At 37.8% G+C, this 24,598-nt stretch overlaps 1 protein-coding gene across 1 annotated transcript in view; it reads right to left on the bottom strand.

The window, feature by feature from the left end:
• Positions 1–13,440, bottom strand: part of LOC124284563 (tetraspanin-33-like) — a 33,746-nt gene extending 20,306 nt beyond the window's left edge. Inside the window, 1 exon segment of the mRNA XM_046720651.1 lies at positions 13,278–13,440. Coding sequence (XP_046576607.1) covers positions 13,278–13,358 — 81 coding nt within the window. The 5' untranslated portion in view covers positions 13,359–13,440.
• Between the last annotated feature and the right edge of the window lie 11,158 nt (positions 13,441–24,598).

The following is a 24,598-nucleotide window of genomic DNA, read 5'->3' as shown; positions in this document are numbered from 1 at the left end:
GATATTGCAACATGTCGTCCATGTGATACAGCATGCCCCTGACAGGATGGGCGTGTCTGGGTTATCTGTACTGATATTGCAGCATGTCGTCCATGTGATACAGTATGCCCCTGACAGGATGGGCATGTGTGGGTTATCTGTACTGATATTGCAGCAAGTGTGTTCTCATAGGGCATCTACAACAACATGTTAGTCATTGATTACCAGCTGATGTCATAAAGCCTGTCATTTAATCAATAGGACAAAATGGATCACTTGCTGTGAATAACCATCTATAATCGATATTAGCCTGCTGACATTTCACTACCTAAGAATGACAAGTACAGTGACTGAACAGCTGAAGAAGGTTTAGGCACATAAAACACCATGGCAAATGGCAATATCTATTAATCAAATGTAGACATTGAATAAGATGTATACTTACAACACTCCAAATACATTATACAAATGTTTCACAAACACACAATCAAGTGTGTAATGCAGGAAGGAGGAAGCAAAAGAGGAGTGATCTTCAGAGCCACACAGACAGACTCTACCACATGTTACATAGCAAGCATGTCCTTTACAAGATCCACCATACCTCAAATATACATAGCAGACCTGTCCTTTTCAAGATCCACCATACCTCAAACGTACATAGCAGACCTGTCCTTTACAAGATCCACCATACCTCAAACGTACATAGCAGACCTGTCCTTTACAAGATCCACCATACCTCAAATGTACATAGCAGACCTGTCCTATACAAGATCCACCATACCTCAAACATACATAGCAGACCTGTCCTTTACAAGATCCACCATACCTCAAACGTACTTAGCAGACCTGTCCTTTTCAAGATCTACCATACCTCAAATGTACATAGCAGGCCTGTCCTTTACAAGATCTACCATACCTCAAACGTACATAGCAAGCCTGTCCTTTACAAGATCTACCATACCTCAAATGTACATACCAAGCCTGTCCTTTACAAGATCTACCATACCTCAAATGTACAAAGCAGGCCTGTCCTTTTCAAGATCTACCATACCTCAAATGTACATAGCAGGCCTGTCCTTTTCAAGATCTACCATACCTCAAATGTACATAGCAGGTCTGTCCTTTTCAAGATCTACCATACCTCAAATGTACATACCAAGCCTGTCCTTTTCAAGATCTACCATAACTCAAATGTACATAGCAGACCTGTCCTTTACAAGATCTACCATACCTCAAATGTACATACCAAGCCTGTCCTTTACAAGATCTACCATACCTCAAATGTACATAGCAGACCTGTCCTTTTCAAGATCTACCATACCTCAAACGTACATACCAAGCCTGTCCTTTACAAGATCTACCATACCTCAAACGTACATAGCAAGCCTGTCCTTTACAAGATCTACCATACCTCAAACGTACATAGCAAGCCTGTCCTTTACAAGATCTACCATACCTCAAATGTACATAGCAGGCCTGTCCTTTTCAAGATCTACCATACCTCAACCGTACATACCAAGCCTTCCCTTTACAAGATCTACCATACCTCAAACGTACATAGCAAGCCTGTCCTTTACAAGATCTACCATACCTCAAATGTACATAGCAGGCCTGTCCTTTTCAAGATCTACCATACCTCAAACGTACATACCAAGCCTGTCCTTTACAAGATCTACCATACCTCAAATATAAATTGAACATAGTGTACGTAGGTCATGTTATGAGAATTTAGGTAAACCAAACTTTGCACTAGATCTGATGATACAAATGACTGATAAGTTACATCAATATACACTGCTAAACAATAAGCAGTGATAAATAAGCTTTCTAAAAGACAACATAACACACCATGAAGTTTCACAAATACACTCATGTGATTATTGAGCTGGTTGAGGGAGTATCTGAGTTCTGTTTCAGTTTTCTGATGTCAAAACTTAGAACTCGAAGTGGTCAAAACTGAATTTTATCAAAAAAGAAAAACAAATTGATTTTAATAAATTTTAACAAGCTGAATATTTAGTAAATTACATAAAGTGTGTACTATAAATGTGACAATTGTGGGGAAGAATCCATTTAGAGTGCACACTCTGGCAGACATGCACAATGGGACAGTTGAACAATGGTGACGGTAGCAGAAACAGCTGTGGCTGTGATGTGAGGGGAAGCTCAAACATAGGATCTGTTCAATTTTTCTGACTACCAAGTTTCTCTAGAAAACAATATGAAGGCCACATTTCTTAAGTTCAGTCTTAAAGAAATGAGATGGTGCTATGCCAGGAACAAACCTTTCAGTAGGTGAAATTTGAAACATTTGATCTTTGATATTCACCATCAGCTGACTATGTTCAGCAACCCTATGTACATTGATATGCTGATGTATAATATACGATGATAATGGAAGCATGAGTCAAGTTGGAAAGGAATATCTCAGGGAACCGGTACATGTGTAAAGAAATTTCAAACAGGCTAACCTTGGAATTTGTGTTGCAAGAAACGTGTTGAGCATGTAAAACATTTCTTTAGAAATACTGAAGCGCAATAGGGTATCATTAGCTATTCTAAAACGTACTGGTCATTACGTCATTCTGCACGTAACTGTCAAATCGAATGTCCATCATACTTCCGGTGGAGCACTAGGTTAGATTATGACATTAGGAAGCAATTGTATGTCATTAAACTATTTCTCAAGTATATAGAGAATACGTTTATTACCTTACTGTCAGAATAAAATATGTGCGTAAGCCCTATAGTTGTTAGAATCGTCAAACAGCGTAGGAATGGCAGGTTGTTTTATGGGTGCCGCCATCTTCGTTTACGAATCTCTCGCATGGTCACGTGGTCACTGTAGCAGGTGCATTTCGATTGTGACGTCATTGTAATTAAGGATAAAAGGGAGATGCTACTGTAAATCTGCCTGCATTTTTTTTAGGCTTTAAGCAGCTAAACATCCATACGCCAGAATCAAAGCAAAGTTAAGAGGTGAGGATGGCAGAACATTCACCAGGACTCAGTATATTTTATATAAGTAATTTGTAAATGTTAACCAGGATTTATAAGAATTATTAATAATGAATTTGGGGAATTTCTAATTAGCATTAGCAGTCAATTGGTACTTGACTCTAGGTCGTCACGATTTATAGTATTTTTCTAGGTGTCTTTTTAAGTGTAGATATGTAGATATGTTAATGTATTAACAAATTATTATTGTTGTTGAAATGCATCTTGTACGTTTTTACACAAAGTTTCTTGTTGTTGTCCAAAACGTTTCGGAGTTATGGAAAGTATAAGTTTCGCGGGTTCAGAAACCAATGCCAAGTCTAGCCATTAGTAAACGTCAGCTAGCTAATTATATATGCATGGAATGCCGGGTCAGAGGTCAAAGGGCGGTCCTCCCAGGAACTGACCAATCAGGAACAAGTACATTGTATTGTCAACATGGCTGACGTTTTCTATGATCTAGACGCGCAGCGCAGAAGTCTCTTATACAAGCGAATTAAACTGAACACAATAGTTTACATATCACAAGTTTAATTATCTTAACACGTATTCCCTACATTTATCACTTATCAGCAATATATTTTCTTGGAGTAACTAGCGAACTCGTTAGTGTAATGCAAATTAGGGGGTGGAATTTAGACATGTTTGTAAACAAACTCGCGCTACCAGGTTATCAATCAGACTATGTAAATTCTACAGTTATACGTTCGCATGCACAAGGGTACATATTTTAGTGACTGAGCATCAAATAGCATACCCTCCCCTGTTTGGCGTTACAATACCATTAACGATGGCATGGCAAAGTTAATGTTTAAATTAAACAAATGGAAAAACACATAGCTGTTTCAGTTCAGAGCCAGTTTCATGTCTTCTCAGCATACAATGACAGAAGTATCTCCCACACCACAGTCGTATAACATGATATAAAGGCCAAACATGATATAAAGGCCAAACATGATATAAAGGCCAAACATGATATAAAGGCCAAACAGGAATGAAACAGAAGGTTTTCCTATCACAGTGACTGACTTTTGTGATGACAACTTTCATCAGTTTATAATATTTCCAGTTTTCTAAGCATTATTTATGTTCTGTGTGAGTGATTTCTCAAATGATAACCTTAAATGAGCACAAGTTGGTGGAATATTCTGATGTAGTCTCAAAATGTACAGAATATATAGTATTGCACCTGTCACATTCAAGCCACAAATCAGGTTTCTTGTGTGGGCAACTTTGATGAATATGACACATACACATGTCTTTTCAATTGAGTTGGGATTGTTTCTGCCGACTGCAATAAATGCCAGTTAAAAATTTGCTTTTCAGTGACATCATCAAGTGAATTATTCTTATTTTTCAGAATTAGGTAAGTGACCTGATTTGACAGACACTATCTTCTGCTAACCCAGAAACTATGTTATCCAAAATGAGATGTCCAGTCATGCACACTGGCATTCAAAATGGTCACACCCCGTTAAGCTGTGACTCAGTGTGAGATTGAGTGTGACACTGATAAAAGTCTGTTTGGATGCGAACATAGGTTTTGAATCATTTGAGTCACAGATAATTAATCTGTGGTTTGTATAATTTTAGGCATGAAAATATTTCATTTGTGCCATGTCAATATTTACTGTGCCATGGCACCCATATTAAGCACTATTTTGATCACTGGTAACATTTGTCTTTGGGAATATTAGTCCAAACTCTATCTTTGTAATATACACACGACAATAATATGCACACCCATGTACCATACAGTTGCATGTTCTGCAAAAACATCTGTAATACACACGAAGGTGGTTAGGGGTGTGCATAATGGCATGGCACACCCAATTCCATGAATATGGTTGATCCAAAGTGTAGTTTCTACAATAACTTTGAATAGGAGACACAAAAATCACAGTTTGGTCGAGGCATAAATGCAAACATTAGGGTAACAAGCCCAGCAGATAATACTACCCGGACAGACTGATGGTTTGTAGATTGTGTCTCTGTTACAAGTACATAACAAACCAGGACTGCCAGTACACAGTAAGTATGTTACCAACTCTTCCAGGGTTACATATCCATTTTCAAGTATGGCTGAACTTCAAAAAACAAGCTGAATTTTTGGGCCAATAAACAGGTAAAATGTCATCTTGGCTTTTGTTTTCAAATATTAACCTAGCTAACGACTGGTAAATCTTAAACCTGGGGGCGTGCTTTCTGGCATTTGAACAACTGAGCAAGGACATTTTTTGTGTTCAAACTTTCAACAGACATCTGAGTTGCTGTGCTTGCTGTTGATGCTGGTGTTTGTTGTATTGTTTTTCAGAAAATCATCATAACAACAGGTATTTTCCATGAACAAACTCTTCCTTTCCTTGTCACATTAAATTTTGTATGCACAAGCAAACACAGCTCTGCAGACATGTCAGCTTTATGTAATGTATGATGAAAATACAACAGAAGCTTTTTGGTCCACGATGTTTGCTCTTGAATGACAACATGTTCTTGCAGCAACATAATAGCCTCCCGAAAAAATCATCCAAAACATGTACCTTGCTAAGCATGGGGTGAGCAAAAACAGTTACTTCTCCTGACTTAGAAAAGCCAACTCTGCTACCATAACCTCCGTACAATCAGACTTGTTTACTCTGATAGCTCTCTGTGTGAAGATTTGAGGATGCCTCCATCATATGTCCAACAGTATCATGACAGATTAACTTCCCAACCAGTGATTTAGAGTCTTGGCCTCCAAATATTTTGCAGTGATTAAATCATTCATATCTGACCTCTGTACCCTTACCAAACCTACATGTATACTGTAAAGAATGTGCAGCCATGAGGAATACCATGAAATGGCCACTTGACTTCTGCACAGGATATATAATTTTCACACCAAACTTTCTGAATCAATTGTTCCCATAAACAAGATCCGAGAATTTCATCCATACATGTACTGTTTGCACATTGCCTATTATAAGGATAGAATTACTTAACATCCATGGATATTTCATTCAGTACAGACTTGGGGGAAGATAAATCCTTCCTTTAATGTTTTTCTTTATTAGCCTAACCCCCTGTAGACTATAAGACATTAAAATGATGTACATGTATGTATTGCAGAATACTTGCATCCATGTCAGTTGTCAGTTGTAAATCAACATAAGTTTTACAAAAAAAACTAAGAATTAAAATAAACCATGTTTTTTATGTCTATTCTGTAGTCATGGAAACATGTTCAATTTAACTAAACGCTGTTAATGATTCAGTCAATATTTTTTTTTAAATGAAGCTTAAACATGTTTGAACGTTGCTAAAGAGCCAATGTTTTGACGTTAAAGGAAACATGACGTGTCAGGATACATTTGAGGCTGGTTTGTATTTGACTGAATCATAAGCTATGTCAACAGTGCACCTTGGTGAATACTCTTTATGTAAGCGTCAAAGCGTCAAGGTACATCATGCTGTAAATTATTTTAATAGCCATGGATTGGGTAATGAAATGCTGCAGCCATAATCACAGTAAGGCTTCATGGAGAGAAAACTTTGTATTCAACAACACTTTCCTTCAAATAACCGCACCCAGGATATTGGGATTCAGTATGGCTTCCCTGTACAGTAAGCTGTTAATGATCTGTCATCTTGATCTCAGTACCGAACACCAACACAAATATACTATCAAATCTATCTGCTGACCCAATACTACTTGTGTTCGACATTTGCGGTCATGTGAAATATTTTTAATCAGGTCAATACACTGTTTCTGTTATGGGTCAAGTCTAGCCAAGGTTATGTTTACATTCAAGTGGTGGTCAGCTAGCCGATGGCCTGATAATGGCAGCACTGTTCAGACTTGGCCCTACAGGATTCTACGACTATGAGGCTGGAACTTATGCAAAATTTGGATCTGCAAAACTTAGGATAAAGTACAGTTTCATTGTTAAAAGAACTGTGCGGTTACACCAGTATCCCATATGAAAATTCTTATGAATACCTACAATAACAAGTTTGTAAAAACTGGTACATCGCATTTTGAAAAATCATGCATCATACCTTTGTTTGGTTTGGAAAAAGAGATATGATGATGATTTTAAGGGGGGTCACCAAATTTTGTTCTGGGGAGCTTGGGGAAGTGTCAGCAAATTTGAACACATGTACTAGGGGGGTCAGCAATTTTGTACATAAAAATATGTTTAAAATTATACTTAGAAGTTATTGGAAGGGGAGGTGGGGTCACTTATTTTGTACATAAATTTTAGAAGGGGGTCATTCACATGGTACATGCTTCTCCATAAAAATCATCATCACCCCCCTAGTCATATGAGCTGTCCCTTATTGTAGAAGTAAGGACAATCAGCAAGTCCAAATAAAATTATGAAACGAGCAACTGTTTCCTGAGCTGAAAAAAACCCTGAAAGCTACTTGCAACTAGTTTCCTGTGTTGAACCATATGTCTGTTATGTATCCGTTGGGACCCTAGCATTATCCAACAAAATACATACTTGTCTATTTATTTACGTTCATAACAGTTACATTGCAGAGGAAAGAATACTCACAATATTTGTGATACTAACTGCATACATTAAAACCAATACATTATAATATTGTAATAGATTGTGGAAGAATAAAGTCTATTATCTGTCACGACTGGTTACAACCCACCCAAATCAATAAATCATCAGGAATGGCCCACAAACAGCACCTAACCTTTGAATATCAAGGAAGTTGAAACAGGTATACTAAGGTATACTCAGACCTATAACAGCTTACCCTGTCCATTATTCCTGATACAAACCACAAACCAATCAATTGTATGATCCAAAATGAATAAAAATATTGAAAAAAATAAATAAATAAATTTATATTTGTCGAAATAACTGTGTTTACATGTTATGGGAGGGCGGGGTGGTTACAATATATGGCCTATGTGACAGTGTCATCATACCCTGTCTGGGGGTTGTTGCCCATGTTATGGGAGGGCGGGGTGGTTACAATATATGGCCTATGTGACAGTGTCATCATACCCTGTCTGGAGGTTGTTTACATGTTATGGGAGGGCGGGGTGGTTACAATATATGGCCTATGTGACAGTGTCATCATACCCTGTTTGGGGGTTGTTGCCCATGTTATGGGAGTGTGGGGTGGTTACAACATATGGCCTATGAGTGTCACCATCCCCTGTTTGGGGGTTGTTGCCCATGTTATGGGAGGGCTCATACATGTTTTCAATTATATTATTGAGTTTTCTGGATCCACTTGAATACACATATTATAGCACACATTTGTGTGGAACATGATATTGCAGTGAACATGGTACTAAAAAAGCAGCTGTAAATTAATGCTGTTCCCCTTACCCTAAGATGTCATTTATTGTGCTTACTGTACAAGTACAACCAATGTGTAATTCAGATTATTTCTACCAACTCAATGCATGCTATTTTTGTATAAAGCCTGACACATTATATGTTATTGATAGTTCCATAAATACTACATAGGTGATTATAAGGTGTGAAGGCACCTATGTTAATGTAGTTTCAGTTGTGATTCAAAACAAGATGTAGTTTCAAGGCATGGGGCCAGCATGTTCCTTCCCTGTTGGACCACCTGAGTACTTGTGACCACATGAGTAAGTGTTCTTCCTACGCCCTCCACCTTGTTTCCAAGCGGTTAATGCAGTAGCCACAGGCAGTATTATGTAAAACTCACTGACCTGTGAGATTGACAAGGGCAAAAACCTGTGATGGCAGGGTAAGGCAAAATAAGCTTTGAACATCTTAACTTCTGACAGGGACACTAAGGTGTCCTCACAACATACACTTTTATTTGTCACCATAGATCAGGCAATATCCACTGACCCATACACAGAGCTCAAAGACTCTTACCCAAGGCCATTCTAGGTAGACACATGAAAGAAGGGAGTTCACTACTGCTTGCACATTAATAAACTGTAAGTATAGTGTGAATGTATTGTAGGCTAGGCTTTATTCAGGAGTGAGATGTTAGTTAGTGTGTCAAGAGTTGAAAGTCATTACTCCAAGCCATGGGGTCACACAGCAGTATGCAGGTGTCAGTGTGTGTTGTCTACACCACTCACACAAACAGGGTGTGACTTCAGGTATACAGGAACTGTCAACACTAAGATAAATGATAATGAATTCATTACATCCTGGCTCAGTCACTGATTCGTGTGTACAAATGGCCAAATTATATCACCTAAAATGATATCATACACATATTCACTGGAGGAACCATTGATTAAATCATTTCAAACATGTCATGGCTTACAATTTCTATTAGCACATCACTCCATGAACTTAATGAGATTAATTAGGTAAAAACCAACCTTGAGCATCTCATATCTATTTTACAAGATGGGTAGGTAGTTCAAATTTGTGTTACTTTGATTAAATGTTCAAACCAAATTTCATAACTGCACCAAAAAACGCCTTTCAAGCCTTCACTGTTGTGATCTGTAACAAAACAATGTCCAAATGGCCACTCGTGAAAATAAAGAATAAAGGTGTAATCTTACTTGCAAATTGAACTTGTAGCATACAACATGTAGTAACTATGAAGATTGTAATAAGTTTGGATTTTGTGTAGTTTTTAAGTCACATACAACCTGTCATATGTCTTCATAGTGGAATTGCTGCAGCCCTGATGTTCACCTGCATTACACAATGTGGAGAACTGTTGAATGACATCCTCCCAACTAGTTCATTTATTGTGTGTATTTTACAAGCACTAAACGTAATCTACACAAACATCTTAACACACCTTACTCCAACACTACAATGCACATCAACAAATTGGAGTCTTTCACGGCCATTTGGAAGCTGGAAGAACCTGAAAACATTAAGCTGTTATAGAAAACAACTTCTTTTATTTCTTGTAACTATTTTCTTGCACTTCCCTTCATCAGGAGACCGGTGGACAAGAATAATATGGAAGATGATGTTACCCAGAAAACATTCATGTCTTCGAAAACAAATTCCTTCCATTACATTTATTCTGATACACCTTCTATTACATTTATTCTGATACAATTGGAGAAATTACATACTTTTTCAAAAACTGTACCTGAGGAAGGATATTAGCAGTGTTTAACTTTAGAGGTAGACTAATGCTTAGTCTCTGAATATGTACAATTTTGATAGAAACAAATACCTCCAATAAACTTGAAAAGGAGCCCCAGCAACATGAGAGATTCAGATGAGAGGAAAATCTAGTCTTACTTCATTTAGGGCTTTTGCATTACAGAAAGATCTTGACAGAAGGGAAAATAATGTGGTTCAGGGATTTGGATATAGACTAGTGTGGAGGCTGAGATTTGTCCATGATTACATGCAGAGATAAGACAGGTCTACCCAGGCCTCCAGAAGGTGATCTTGACTCTCCCAGCACATATCTCCATTAGAGAAATGTATGCTAAGAAAAACTAAAAACTGTGAGAAACACCTATAAGATTACGCCTATAATATTATTCCATTTGCTGCCATTGTGTTGACTTGCAATCTGTACCAACATCCGATCACAAATACATTTGTAGGGCTATAGTTCGTAAACGTAAGTGCAAAATCATATATGCAAAATGACCAAGCTGCTAACCTTATATCCTTATTTGTTGTTAACATTCTGTCACCAGACAATACTGTTCATTTAGTTTTCAGTACCCAGTACCACTGGAGATGTGCCTATTGCATGTGCATTATTATCATTATTGCAATATAAATTGTAACTTGTATACTGGACTCTGGCCTATTCAGAAATAAATTCATATCATCAAAACACAAGTAGGACATCTGGGTAGTTAAATATGTTACAACTGATGCTGCCCCAGAGCCATATTCTTGTTCCATGCCTTGGAGAGCTGTCCATACAGAAAGTTTAGATATATTGGAATACCTGCAAGTTTATGAAACACATCATCACCTAGCTATGACATATGCTATGATAGGGTCAGTACAAATCAGTTTCCTGGCTGTATGCATACACACTTTCGATGGTCTGACTGATACGGAGTGACAGCAGTGAAGACATCCTTGCTCCACACTTGTGATTTTCTCAAGCAGACAATCCAAACATTGAGAATGTGCATTAACCATGGTCACAAGGGGGAAGCTGATAACCTTCACTTAGTAACCTGTCAACCCTGTCTACCACATAATTAGGTATAACTGAGATGTATTTTTATATATGCTATGTCACGATAGCCAAAACTCCTGACAACAAACAAAATGTTCTGAATACAAAGTTTGTGAATAAGTATAATTCATAATATGCTAGATCAGTCCTTCTCCCACAACATGACTTCTTTTTGGTGAAACGATATTACCTCCTGATGCAGAAAACCTGCATATCTGACGCACAAATTATCTCAAATACGCAGTGAATTTAGAAGCTTGCGTCATTGATGACACAATGCTACTGGGTCCTTAGTTCAGATAATCTAAACTTCTAAAACTAAATGTTTGCCAGTTAACTGCTCAGTGCTGATTAAATACCTGACCTGCCTCACCTTGTTTTGTACTTTTTGTCGTTATTAAACAATCCCAGTTGATGTCTTGATGAAAGTTCCAAACTGAAGTTGACTCCCCAAAACATGGCCATGACTCCCTCTCATGACACCAGGGAGTCATGATGACTCAAAGTTTTACAGGTATGCCTAGGGCAAACACTGTGGCTAATTCTATCATGTTATTTAAGCTATGCTTTTACAATATTCATGTACACCTGAAATAGAAGATATGATCATACAGGTAGCACATTGGTAAATATTTTAATTGTCGCTTATGATTTCACTAATGAAACAGATTTAGGTTGTCACTGAGATGAACTTATCTGCAATCACAGCATGAAGGTTCCACACAATTTTATCTACTCTGATTATAAAACTACTAAATTGACATAAAGTATCAATAGATGTTGCTTTTGATGAGTCAAAGTGTGGTATTTATGATGAATGCACTAATTCCTGGCAAGTGAGGATTGGTTCAGTTTGATAGGGCTTGTTGTAAATAAAGGTCAGCTGGTGTGATCTGCAAAATTAAATGTGAAGATTTGTTCAGAATTTGGTTGCCTCTTTGTTACAGAAAGCAGAAAGATCTTTGTCTATCGGATAAGAAATCTAAACTTTTACCTCTTTAATACACACCGTCATCCAAATTGGCGTATTTTCCCACACCCCCCAAAATGTGTTATTATCTCCACAAAACACATATTACTTCTAGTATTTAGAGAATCTCACCCGTGTCTACTGATATCAATAATATCAACACGAGTTGATAAAGTTACAAATATCAAAGGCTTGCCGAGGATATTTTTACCTTTATCAACAAGAGATGATGTAATTGATATCAGTAGACACAAGGGTGAGATTCTATTTATCATCAAACATCATTCTTCATTAGTTTTCAATGACAAATGTACATCTCTCAACACTGTACTACCATAAGACTTGCAGTGGAGCGATGTCATAGCATTGTGACGTCATCAAGTTGATGACAGGGGCTACCTGAGTCAGGGATATGATTATTTGGGAGTCTTGTCCCAACCTCTCCCAGTCCTACACTGCAGCAAGGACATATACACATTTGACCACCTTATAACTGGAATACTACTGAGTGCGGCGTTAAACATCAACCAAAATGTTTGTATATTTTCCAAAATGAGTTTTTATAATCTGTCCGAAACTAGAATGATGTAAATGATTCAATAAAAATATATATACTTAGTATGAAGATGATAAATGTAAGCATGAAAGCGTAACGCCTATTGAGGGGACTTAATAGCTATGCCCGAAACAGGACTATCATAATACTAAGCTCGCTCACTGAACTTTGAAGGTGGAAATTATGGTGTTTCAAATATTGTATGAGCACTTACATAACATAAAAAGAAATGTGACAATATTTAACCAACACAATGACAAACGCCCCGTTCATTCAGCTTACGTGATGTCAGGAGTATAGAATGTGTAAACACTGTAAATCTGTTCTATGTGAAACACGGTGGCGATTCACTCATGTAAACAATCTAACCAAATGAAAACACACACAACTCGATCTTGTAAACAATTTCTTCGTTATAAAGGCGAGAATGATATTCAAATAATTTGTGAAAAATTGAGTCTTTTAAAAATATATACTCAATGATCGTTAACTTAGCATGGTCCAGGTGAATGGGCAGTGTGTCACTTACCGTGACAGGGTTAACACAACCACCCATACACTCATCTAATATTGTCAAGATACCAACTCGGTCTTCTCAGCAGAAAACAGGTAGATTTATCACAGCAATATAGATCTAATACTTACCCAAAACAGGAAATTTGCGAAAAACAAGATGTATTTGACCACTGGGCTCACGAAAGTATCATTTTGTCCACAGCAGCCCATTTTAAACGCTCAAAACATCTATTTATCGCCGACATTCGTCGATGTGTTCGTACTCGATTGAAACCGTACAGGAAACAATGCGCATGTCGGTCGAATGGTGTGACGCACCGTCACGTGATCAAGTGGCAGAGAATGTTTTCCTTGGATAATTTCATTGCCACTATATTTTCCAAACTAAATTCATACTTTTGATGGAATGCTATGGTTGAAAGAGATGTGTACTTTACAATTTAAATCAAATAAAATGTAGTGTTAATATCCAAGAGTGTGTTAGTTTGCGGCTAACGTGTGCCAATGAATTCAATCCTCAATATACAAGCTGTTGAATGATGGACAGCCCAGTGAGCAGCTCGCGTCCCAAAGCTAAAAGAAATGGCCACGCGTTTCTAAAGAGATTATACAAAACTTCTTTGTCTTGTTTTTCTTCAATGAAACTAAATTATTTGATTAACATACGTTAATGCGACCTGCTTGACGTTGATTGCAGTAAGATGAAAGGCTGGAAATGAGCCCTTCCAAATTTTAAGAAGAATATGTGGTGGTGTGTGGTCCTGTGCATAGAGCACAGGTCGCTATAATCAGGTGTTGGGCGCGGACAGTCCTATACGATGGGTGACCGTGCAAGTCAGCTTGTCCTGCCACACAACGAATAGGCAAGAGCGATCAACACCATGAGAAGTATGAAGATATGATAAAGGCATTATATATATCACGACAGCAGATCAACACCTCAGTAGAAGTATGATGATATGATAACGGCTATACCACGCTACCGAGTAGAAGTATGAAGATATGATAAAGGCATTATATATATCACGACAGCAGATCAACACCTCAGTAGAAGTATGATGATATGATAACGGCTATACCACGCTACCGAGTAGAAGTATGAAGATATGATAACGGCTATACCACGCTACAGAGTAGAAGTATATGAAGATATGATAACGGCTATACCACATCACCGAGTAGAAGTATGAAAGTATGATAATGGCTATACCACAGCAGTAGATCAACACCTCAGTAGAAGTATAAGATATGATAACGGCTATACCACGACACCGAGTAGAAGTATGAAGATATGATAACGGCTATACCACGACACCGAGTAAAAGTATGAAAGTATGATAATGGCTATACCACATCAGTAGATCAACACCTCAGTAGAAGTATGATGATATGATAACGGCTATACCACGACACCGAGTAGAAGTACGAAAGTATGATAACGGCTATACCACGCCACCGAGTAGAAGTATGAAAGTATGATAACGGCTATACCACATCAGTAGATCAACACCTCAGTAGAAGTATGAAGATATGATAACGTCTATATCACGACACCGAGTAGAAGTATGAAGATATGATAACGGCTATACCACGACACCGAGTAGAAGTATGAAGATATGATAACGACTATACCACGCCACCGAGTAGAAGTATGAAGATATGATAACGGCTATATCACGACACCGAGTAGAAGTATGAAGATATGATAACGGCTATATCACGACACCGAGTAGAAGTATGAAGATATGATAACGGCTATACCACGACACCGAGTAGAAGTATGAAGATATGATACCGGTTATATCACGCCACCGAGTAGAAGTATGAAGATATGATAACGGCTATACCACGACACCGAGTAGAAGTATGAAGATATGATACCGGTTATATCACGACACCGAGTAGAAGTATGAAGATATGATAGCGGCTATACCACGACACCGAGTAGAAGTGTGAAAGTATGATAATGGCTATACCACATCAGTAGATCAACATCTGAGTAAGCATGAAGGTATGATATGGCTATACCACGACACCTAGTGACGTCAGCAAATAAACATCTGATAGATGCTGCACATCTCCCTATATGTCACGCTACATCTCACTGATCCTGTGCGTCGGATCACCAGAATCTCAGATCACATATCAGTTGTAGTTAGGCGTGGAGAATTTGTGGATGGGTGACCGTGTTTGTCAATTTGACTGAGAATATCAGTCAGTGATACATGTGGTCTCCAAGTGAGTTTGTTCAAAATTGCTTCTGTTCACAATACGCAGAAAATGGGTAACCAGCTTGGTTATCCGGGGTAATAATAATCAGATTGCTCCTGTAAGCAACTAGTCATATAGGTGAAGGTATGATAAAGTATGGCTTTGTAAATGTATATGTGCAAACATGACCCTACATCTAGTCTCTGGGGTTTACAGCATTTCTATCACCTACAACTGTTTCCTGTCAGTTCTGGCTAGATGATACATATCTGTTACCCCACACTGGTGAGATGTGAAAGGGTAAATCTGTAGAATATCTATAGGAAATATGTGAGTCAGACTTGGGTTTTCAGCTGCTTTTAGCAATATATACTGGACAATTCATTGACACACTGATAAAATATCAATCATAAAAATACCAATATCCCTAACTTATTTTGTCCAGTATACTAGCAGACAGCGGAACTGCTCAGTCATCTCAACACCTGACAGCCCGGACACAGATACAATGATCCCCAGAGTGCGGGAACTTTACTCATATACCCATGACTTGAACTGAGATCACCGAGCATATACACACACATCAGATAATGGCGTACCAGGTTTCTCTCGCCCGATATCCATCTCACAAGTCGTTCCGGACATTTAACAACCACACTGTCATTTCCTCTTAAATGTTAACGTGGATAGGCGCATTCCGCTCGGAGAAGTGGCAAGCTAACTATAGCATGGGTCCCGGGGAATGAGGTATACGTGTTACATGTATTGTGTAGCTCCTCGATACCTTTAGTGTGTCTGGTTTTGAACCCGCTTGGGACACTGGCGAGGTGTGTTGACAAATCTAGACACATTTTCAGGAAGAAAACAATATTTGAACCACTTATCATAGGATCACGGCAAGCCTAAGGGACACAACTCAGCTCATCCGTGCTCACTTTATACATTGGATTGTTTCAGGAGCAGTAGTAGGAGCGATATCGTCATGATAATGATCACCATATGATTATAGTGACAGCAGATATTGAGGGGTATACTATTGGCAGTGTAGGAAAGATAGCCCGTCCCAACGTCCAAGACGGGTGAATTTTGTGGAGGACGGGTTAAAAAAGATATCTAGTCCGTCCTCATGTCGGGTCAATTTTAGCAAACCAATGACATAAATATAATGATTATAACCTTTTTAAATATTTACTGCCGAAGGTGTTTTATTTATATTTGGAGGACAGGCTAGATTTTGGCAGGACTGGTAAAAAAATTGACCTGCCAGTCCTGTGGACAGGCTAGATTTTCTACATCTTTCCTACACTGCTATTGGGTGTACTTTTTTGTACGTGGCCTATAGCGGGACACGCATGTTGTGTTACAGGAAGCAGGGGTAAGTGACTGCATCCTCATGGCGTGGGACATTTCGTTCGGTTGGCAGGGATTTGCTGAAGCATCAGGGTGTGTCTGATCAGCCGGCCGCATCAAAATATGGTACTTGTTGGTCCCTGTCTTCCGCTCGACGTTAAACCACAGTTCCACCTCGCCTCACCTGACCAGCTTGAGGTGCAATCTAATAGTATAGTCAGGATTGTGAAACCATTCGGCTCATGCATTCACCACCTTAGACTAACGCTTAGTCCCTGAACACCTCTGTTCTGGGTGGTTAGGTAGCCCAATAGTGGTTAAAGCGTCCGCTCATCAAGCATCGATTCAGCACACGGGTAGAATGCGTGAAACTTATTTCTGGTGTTCCCCGCCGTGATATTACTGGAATATTGCTAAAGGCGGCGTAACTCACGCTTGCGTCCTCATGCTTTAACCATAATAGTTCAGGACGAAAGTGTGCTTTAATACACCATACATGGTGGTATTGCGAACTGTATTTCATAATTTTAAGATGCTAGAGTTAATAAACATCAAGTTTTGTAGCATAGATTGCATCAATGGTTTACAGTTTGCAGGAAAAGAGTTGAAAGGTAAATATTACGCTGATGACTCTGCACCATTATTAAAAGATAAAAAATCAATCCAGAAGACCCTTGATTTTATGCTAATCAAAAGGATTTCAGTGGCCTAGAACTTAATTTAGACAAATCAGTCCTAATGTCTCTGAGAAAAGAGGACTTTTGCTCATCTTATGGAATTCAGAAAGTATCGAGATACAAATACTTAGGCATAATGTTAGACTTAATGACTTTGTTTGTTTTCATGATAATGTTGAAATTTCACTAGAAAATCTAAAGAAGCGATTTGAAATCTGAAAGTCAAGAAATTTGACAATTTTATGGTAGACTCCTATTAAGTAAATCAGAAGGCATTTCAAGGCTTGTTCATCAGGCAAGCTGTATATCATTACCCAAAACAGTTGTCAAGTCTATTAACAGAGAGCTATTTACTTTATTTGGAATAGCAAGTCTAAGAAGGTTTCAAGAAATCGTCTCACACAAGGTTATGAAAATGGGGGCATTAAAGCTTTAGATTTTAATTTATTTAATAAATCACTTAAACTAGTATGGTTTTCTAAATATTTCAAGAATAAGAAATTTTGGAGCTATCAAGTTCAACCAATATTTGAAACTGTAGGATCCCTTGAGTTTTTATTAAACTGCAACTTTGACTTACACAAATTGAATTTAAACATCCCACTATTTTATAAGGATATCTTGAATATCTGGAAATTCCAATTTTACAAAATGTTGACATTTTTAATCAAATTATTTGGAACAATATAAAGATGCTTATAAACAGAAAAACCTTATATGACTCAGATTGGAGAGAAGCAGGTATTATTTATGTTTGTCAATTACTAAGAAAAAATGGAAATTTTATGCAGAGACAAACATTAGTTCAAATGTATGGATTAGAAATTTCCCAAAGAAAATACAGATTGTATACCAATGCCATAAAAAGAGCAATTGGTCAAAATGTGTATTATACATATATGACTTGTTCTTTTCCAAGTGATGTTTGCCCAGATATAAAGGGTGTAAAAGTTGCTGATATTCCTGATAATGCCAAGTCCTGGTGCAGCTTAATGCATAATATTTGTTCTGTGGCAGAAGAGGATACTCATAAATGGAAAATTATACAAGAATCGAAATTAGAAAAAAAATACAAACAAATACAGTTTAAAATTCTTCACTCAATTTTGCCTTGCAATTTATATCTGAACAAGTTAAATGTTAAGATAATAAACTGTGTGAACACTGTGGCAATGTTGACACTATCAGACATTATATGTTTTATTAATCTCATGTTTTGCCATCCTGGCTTTCATAGTTTAAATGGGCAAAGGCAAATATTCCAGATAAGCTATATCCAAATTACAGAGATGTTGTATTATATGGCCTTAATGGAGACTCTGAAGACTGTACATTATTTAACTATGTATTGATGTTTGCTAAATTTATAGTGTATCGCTGCAAAGTCACCGGAAGTGATTGTAATTTTGACACTTTAATAAAAGATCTAAAATTACATTATAACATACTGAAACATACCAGATGAAATATGAGTGAGAAAGTGAAATCTTTATGTGCATAGTGTTTAACACTCATGACAAGTGTATATCTAATTTGTGACTAATCATTTTATAACCACAACACCCTGGTATGTCCATCCACGTGACACTGTACAGGGGATTAAAATCGTGGAATTGTATTGCTAATAAATTATGCTATATAAATTATTTTTTTCCAAAAATGTTCAAAGATCAGCCGATAAAATAGATTTTTTGCATGACGTCACACTGTATTGACGTCAATACGCCATTCTCGTCTGCGCCTTCGTGTATCAACCACTTCGTTGCCCTTGGTAACCGACGTCACGATGCATGTCAGTTGTCAAGCGTCCACGTACTTTAACCATAATAGTTCCGGGCAAACGTGTACTGTGTTTCACTATATATGGTGGTAAAGCGAACTGTATTTCTTAAGTATATATATGTTACAAGAAATATGTATAATCAGTAAATATGTACAATTACTGAAAATTTCAGTAATTATGTATAATGTCTAATTCACTCAGGAATTATGTATATTTACTGAACTTTTCAGTTATTATACATAATTCCTGAAATTTAAGAATCAAAATTATACATATTTACTGAAATCATTTAAATTACTGAAATATTAATATCACTTTTAAAATCAGTCAGATTTTCATAGATATGTTATCTTATGGTATATGAAATACAGCAGGATCAAAGGTTGAGTGTAGTTCAGTCACAACATAATTATACTTATTTATCGAAAAGCATCGTCTTCACGGTATTCAAACAATAAAGGGTTTTAAGCATTTTTAGTAAGAAATACATGTTAAGTGATTGAAATCATGGCCTGTAAATACATTACAGCAGCATCAAAGGTTAAGTTAAGTACAGTCACAATATGATTATACTTATTTAGGACTTTTCAAGATTTATGAGACGAGCAAACGTGTTTTGATACCAAAGGAAGAATACTACAAGATCATCAGCGACCTCCTAGAAGCATCCAAGACCTCCCTGAAGACTCCTCATCAGTACTATCTTCTTAGGAAGTATGAAGTTCTTCAGTGTGGTGACATTACAGACTGATAAGAAGACGTCAGCACGAAGAAGAAACACCCCTGTACTTCATTTCCATAGAAGAGACCTATGAAGTTGTCAAACGGGGTCACATTGCGACGGGCCATGAGGGACGGGACAAAATGGTTCATGAACTGTCCAAGAAGTACGCAAACATAACCATTGAAGCATTGACCCTCTTCAAGAATCTGTGTGTTGAATGCCAGCTGCCTTAGGAATTCATGCCACTACACCATCGACAGCTGAGCCTGCTCAAGAGAATATCTCTGAGGAATCTGACATTACTGCTGGAAAATCGTCAATAATGCTGAGGCGATCATCTCCGAACTGAACACTACTGCGTCACATGATGAACCTAAGACTACTGAAGAGAACAGTCAGCCATTTCATCCAACCAAGAAGCCATTCAGCTGCAGAGGAAAAGAGCGTGTGAAGCTCAAACTGAACAGGCAGAGCGTATGGTACAGAGGAGCATGCATGTCCAAGTTGGAGATAATGTAGCTGTGTACATTCCCAATGTTGATAGAAGCAGAGCTGACCCTCGGAATATGACAGGTGTTGTGATTGAGTGCAGTGACAGCGAAATGTGTACTATAGCAGTGAAAGGTGGTGTGCTCGATAGGAAGTATGCTCGTAACCAATTCGACGTGTGTGCTACGAGACTGTACTCTGCAGATGACTTCAAAACGGAGGTTTTCATTTCCCTTCGTCAAGATGTTCACCAACACTCTTACTGTAGTGGACAAGGTTTCACTAAATGCAACTGTGCCGGCTCAAAACGCTGTCAGACCAATCGCTGCAAGTGTTACAAGGCAAAGATTCAATGTACATGTTCTAAGTGTCACTCAACACTCCCATGTTCAAATTAAAATTCATGAACACAAGGAAATAAAATTCATGAAAATCAATGTGCTGTACCTTGTTCCTAAAAATAAAGACATATCTATGACAACCAGACTGACTTTAAGAGTAATATCAATATTTCAGTAATTCAAATGATTTAAGTAAATAAGTATAATTTTGTTTCTTAAATTTCAGGAATTATGTAGAATTACTGAAAATAATACATAATTTTAGTCAATATACATAATTCCTGAGTGAATCAGACATTATACAGAATTACTGAAATTTTCAGTAATTATACATATTTACTGATTATACATATTTCCTGTAGCATATACTCGTACATTGCATTATACAGTTTTTCAAAAGAATCAGAAATATATCTATATACACTGGAATCTGTCTATTACGGACGGGCCTGGGAAAGACTCATTTGTCCGGATTTGTCCGGATTGTTCGGATTAGACAAGTTTGTCCGTTACCGTAGACACTGCCACGATGAGTTACCGTATTTTACCGTAAATAAGCCGAATTTTGTGGACCAAAACAAACAAAACAAAACAGTCTGTAGAAGGTGGTCGGCTTATCTATGGGTTACACTTTCGTCAAACGAAAACGACATCGTATCGCTTCGCATGAACAGACAACAGAAGACGACTTTGTAAAGACTTCAAATTTTCAATTAAACATCACTAGACAAGATTATTTACCTGTCCTTGTATACATTTAGCTACGCCAATGACTGTTTTCAATTTTGGGTCTTCGGCAAAAAGTTTGAAGATCATCAGAGCATGATGTTGAACAAATAATGTGTTTGCCACAGAGACGGGTTCTGGTCGTGGTCACGTGACATCTATGGGATAATAACGACAATATAGGCGTGAATATATCAGTCATGGGATGTGCCCTGTTAAGTTTATAGATATAGGGATGTCAGTTGGCACTGATCTCCGACAATTCGCCGGGACTGGTTGTTGAATGTGTTATTGTTTACATTACAAAAGTAATGATATCCAGAAGTGGGGAGCCTTTAAGACGTTATGAGAGATGGACTTACAAAGGAACGGAACGGAACTTGAAGTTGCTAGTTTTTACAGGTATCTGGGGATAGTGTTTACCCTAAAACTTTCAATGTTCAATATCAATATTACTTTTCAAAAGAAGTTTGGAAAACTGTGCTATAAAGATAATTTTAAAGTGTTTGATTGTATGATTGTTCCTATACTATGTGATCAGGGGAACTTCATATAACAAGCTGGTTGAAAGTATCCAAGAATCATTTTGTGAAAGACATTCAGACTTACTAAAAAAACCCAAATAACATGGCACTAGGGGAGTGTGGCAGACTCCCCCTTCAGTATATCTACATGACAAGAGCAATGAAGTACTGGACAAGATTAATTCACCTTGGAAAGAACAGACTATGTCCTCAGGCATATAAGATGCTCAAAACACTTGATGATGTTGAAAGATATTCATGGGCTACCGCAATAAAAACATCCTGTTGCGCTTAGGTTTTGGTATACAGTATTCATCCAACACAATATTGGTGATATCGATGTATTTCTTCGAGAATTTAAACTAAGACTCTCAGACAACCTCTATCAAGACTGGCACTCCTCCCTGGAATCTTCCTCTAAATGTGAATATTATCATCAATATGTCTCTACTCAACGTTGAATCATATATAAGAAATTACATTCCACAGTATCTAAAATATTTTATGTCACATTTCAGATCTAACAATTTTAGACTTAAAGTTGAAACTGGAAGACACAACAATATACCCCATAAAGAAAGATACTGTGATTACTGTTTAAAGATAAATATAAAGACTGTGGAAAATGAATACCGTGTACTTTGGAAATGTGAAAGATTCTCTCATCCAAGATGAGATAAAATCATCTTCGGAAGCTTAAACTTCCAGCTAGGATAAACATGCAGGTTTATGAAGTTTGGGTCGTTTTGTTAATTTACGATGTGTTATGGACCTATGGCCTTTTTACAGAATCAATCTGTCTGTCTGTCTTATTGTTTCCCCTAGACTAACAACTAGTCTCTGAAATGAACATATTTTACTGAAAAAAGTTCATAGTTAAAAAAAAAAATATATATAATGAAAAGGAGCCCTGAGACTTTCTTCATTTTCAGAAGCTGAGGAAATCTAGACTTGCCACATTTTCTAGACTTGTGTGGGCTTTCTTGGATATATTTGCTTCAGGGTCTGTACGAGAGACTATGTTTCCCCCTACACAGCCGGGTGATAGCCCAGAAATCTCAACTAGTTGGCGATCTACGCTGCGCTAACGACAAGCGCATTGCAGACAGGACAGATCTTACGGTCGCCGTATTTAGAGTCTTGTATATGTGTATACTTGTCTCACCCTTCAGTAAAATGAGTATAGACTGACAACGTGGGTAGACGCGGCTGGGCATGTGTAGATCACAGTTTATTTCGGACAAGTGGTCTATGTGCAGTTATTACTTTTTGGATAGGTGATGTTAATGATAACAGAAGTCTCGGACTAGCAGACTGTATAGTCTGTTTGCAGTGAAAACGTACCGATGAATTTCACTTTAAACAAAAAAGTAAATCAAATAAAGTGAAATTAGGATTGCGAATCCTCATAATTTTACCTTGCCAAATGAACAGTTAAATCTCAGCATTTTATTCAACTTAGGATAAAAGTTGTTTAACAAACGATCATAGTTTCAAATCGCTATTATTGGTTTGTATTACAAAAGGGTACGCGCAGTAGTTGGAACAGTGAAACAAATGCACGTGCGGTACGTGATGAGCGTTAACTTAGACTACCATAGAAACCCACATTTCTTGTTCTCGGAGTTTCATTTACCCCTTGTAATACAAACCAATAATAGTGATTTGAAACTATGATCCTTTGTTAAAAATCTTCTATCCTAAGTTGAATAAAATTCTGCGATTTGAACGTTCAATTGGCAGGGTAAAGTTATGAGGATTCGCAATCTTAATTTCACTTTATTTGATTTACCTTTTTTGTTTAAAGTGAAATTCATCGGTGCGTTTTCACTGCAAACAGACTATAGACGCTGTGTCTATTCCTGGAAGAGTATGCGCAGATCATCACAGGTTCAGCAGCATACTGGAAATTATTGATATGTCGTTTATATATTACAAGCTCGCTCCTTTGAAGGTTGGTCAGAATAGGTTAGCACTCCTTATTCAAGCTCCACTGGTCGTGACGTCATGTGTGCGTGCGCCGATTTTCCACTCATCACCACTCGTATCTTTCCGTGAGATGGCCTGTCCCGGAATGACACGATAGGTCACGGGTGGTCACGATGGCAGATTTTCCTCTTAGCTTCATAAGGCATTTCAAACAGTGATCAGAAATCTTGCGATTAGTGGTCCGTGATGGTGGCGCGAGATGCACAATGCTGTACTATGCTGGTTCATCCTGCCATAGTCTATAAAATTCTTGAAAGCGGCACATGACACGTTCATTTCACGTGTTGAGAACAATTAAGAAACATAAACATGCCAGACTGTGCATGCGTGTCACGTAGTTCGTCCGCTGGAGGGTAAGTCGTCCCCTGGAGGCATGCATGTTGGAGATTAAAGTGAATGAGTGAGTTTAGTTTTACGCCGCTTTTAGCAATATTCCAGCAATATTGCGCCGGGGGGCACCAGCAATGGGCTTCACACAGTGTACCCATGTGGGAATCGAACCCGGGTCTTCGGCGTGACGAGAGAACACTTTAACCATTAGGCTACCCCACCGCCTCGTTGGAGATTAGACATAACGGTAGTTAAGCTCGCAGATCTGAATATTCCATACTTCTGTTACCCTACAGGGCGCGTATA

This window comes from Haliotis rubra, unplaced genomic scaffold (assembly GCF_003918875.1).
Source record: "Haliotis rubra isolate DU_JTF1 unplaced genomic scaffold, ASM391887v1 Scf339, whole genome shotgun sequence".
NCBI lineage: Eukaryota > Metazoa > Mollusca > Gastropoda > Lepetellida > Haliotidae > Haliotis > Haliotis rubra.
This window is presented reverse-complemented; position numbering and strand designations above follow the sequence as displayed.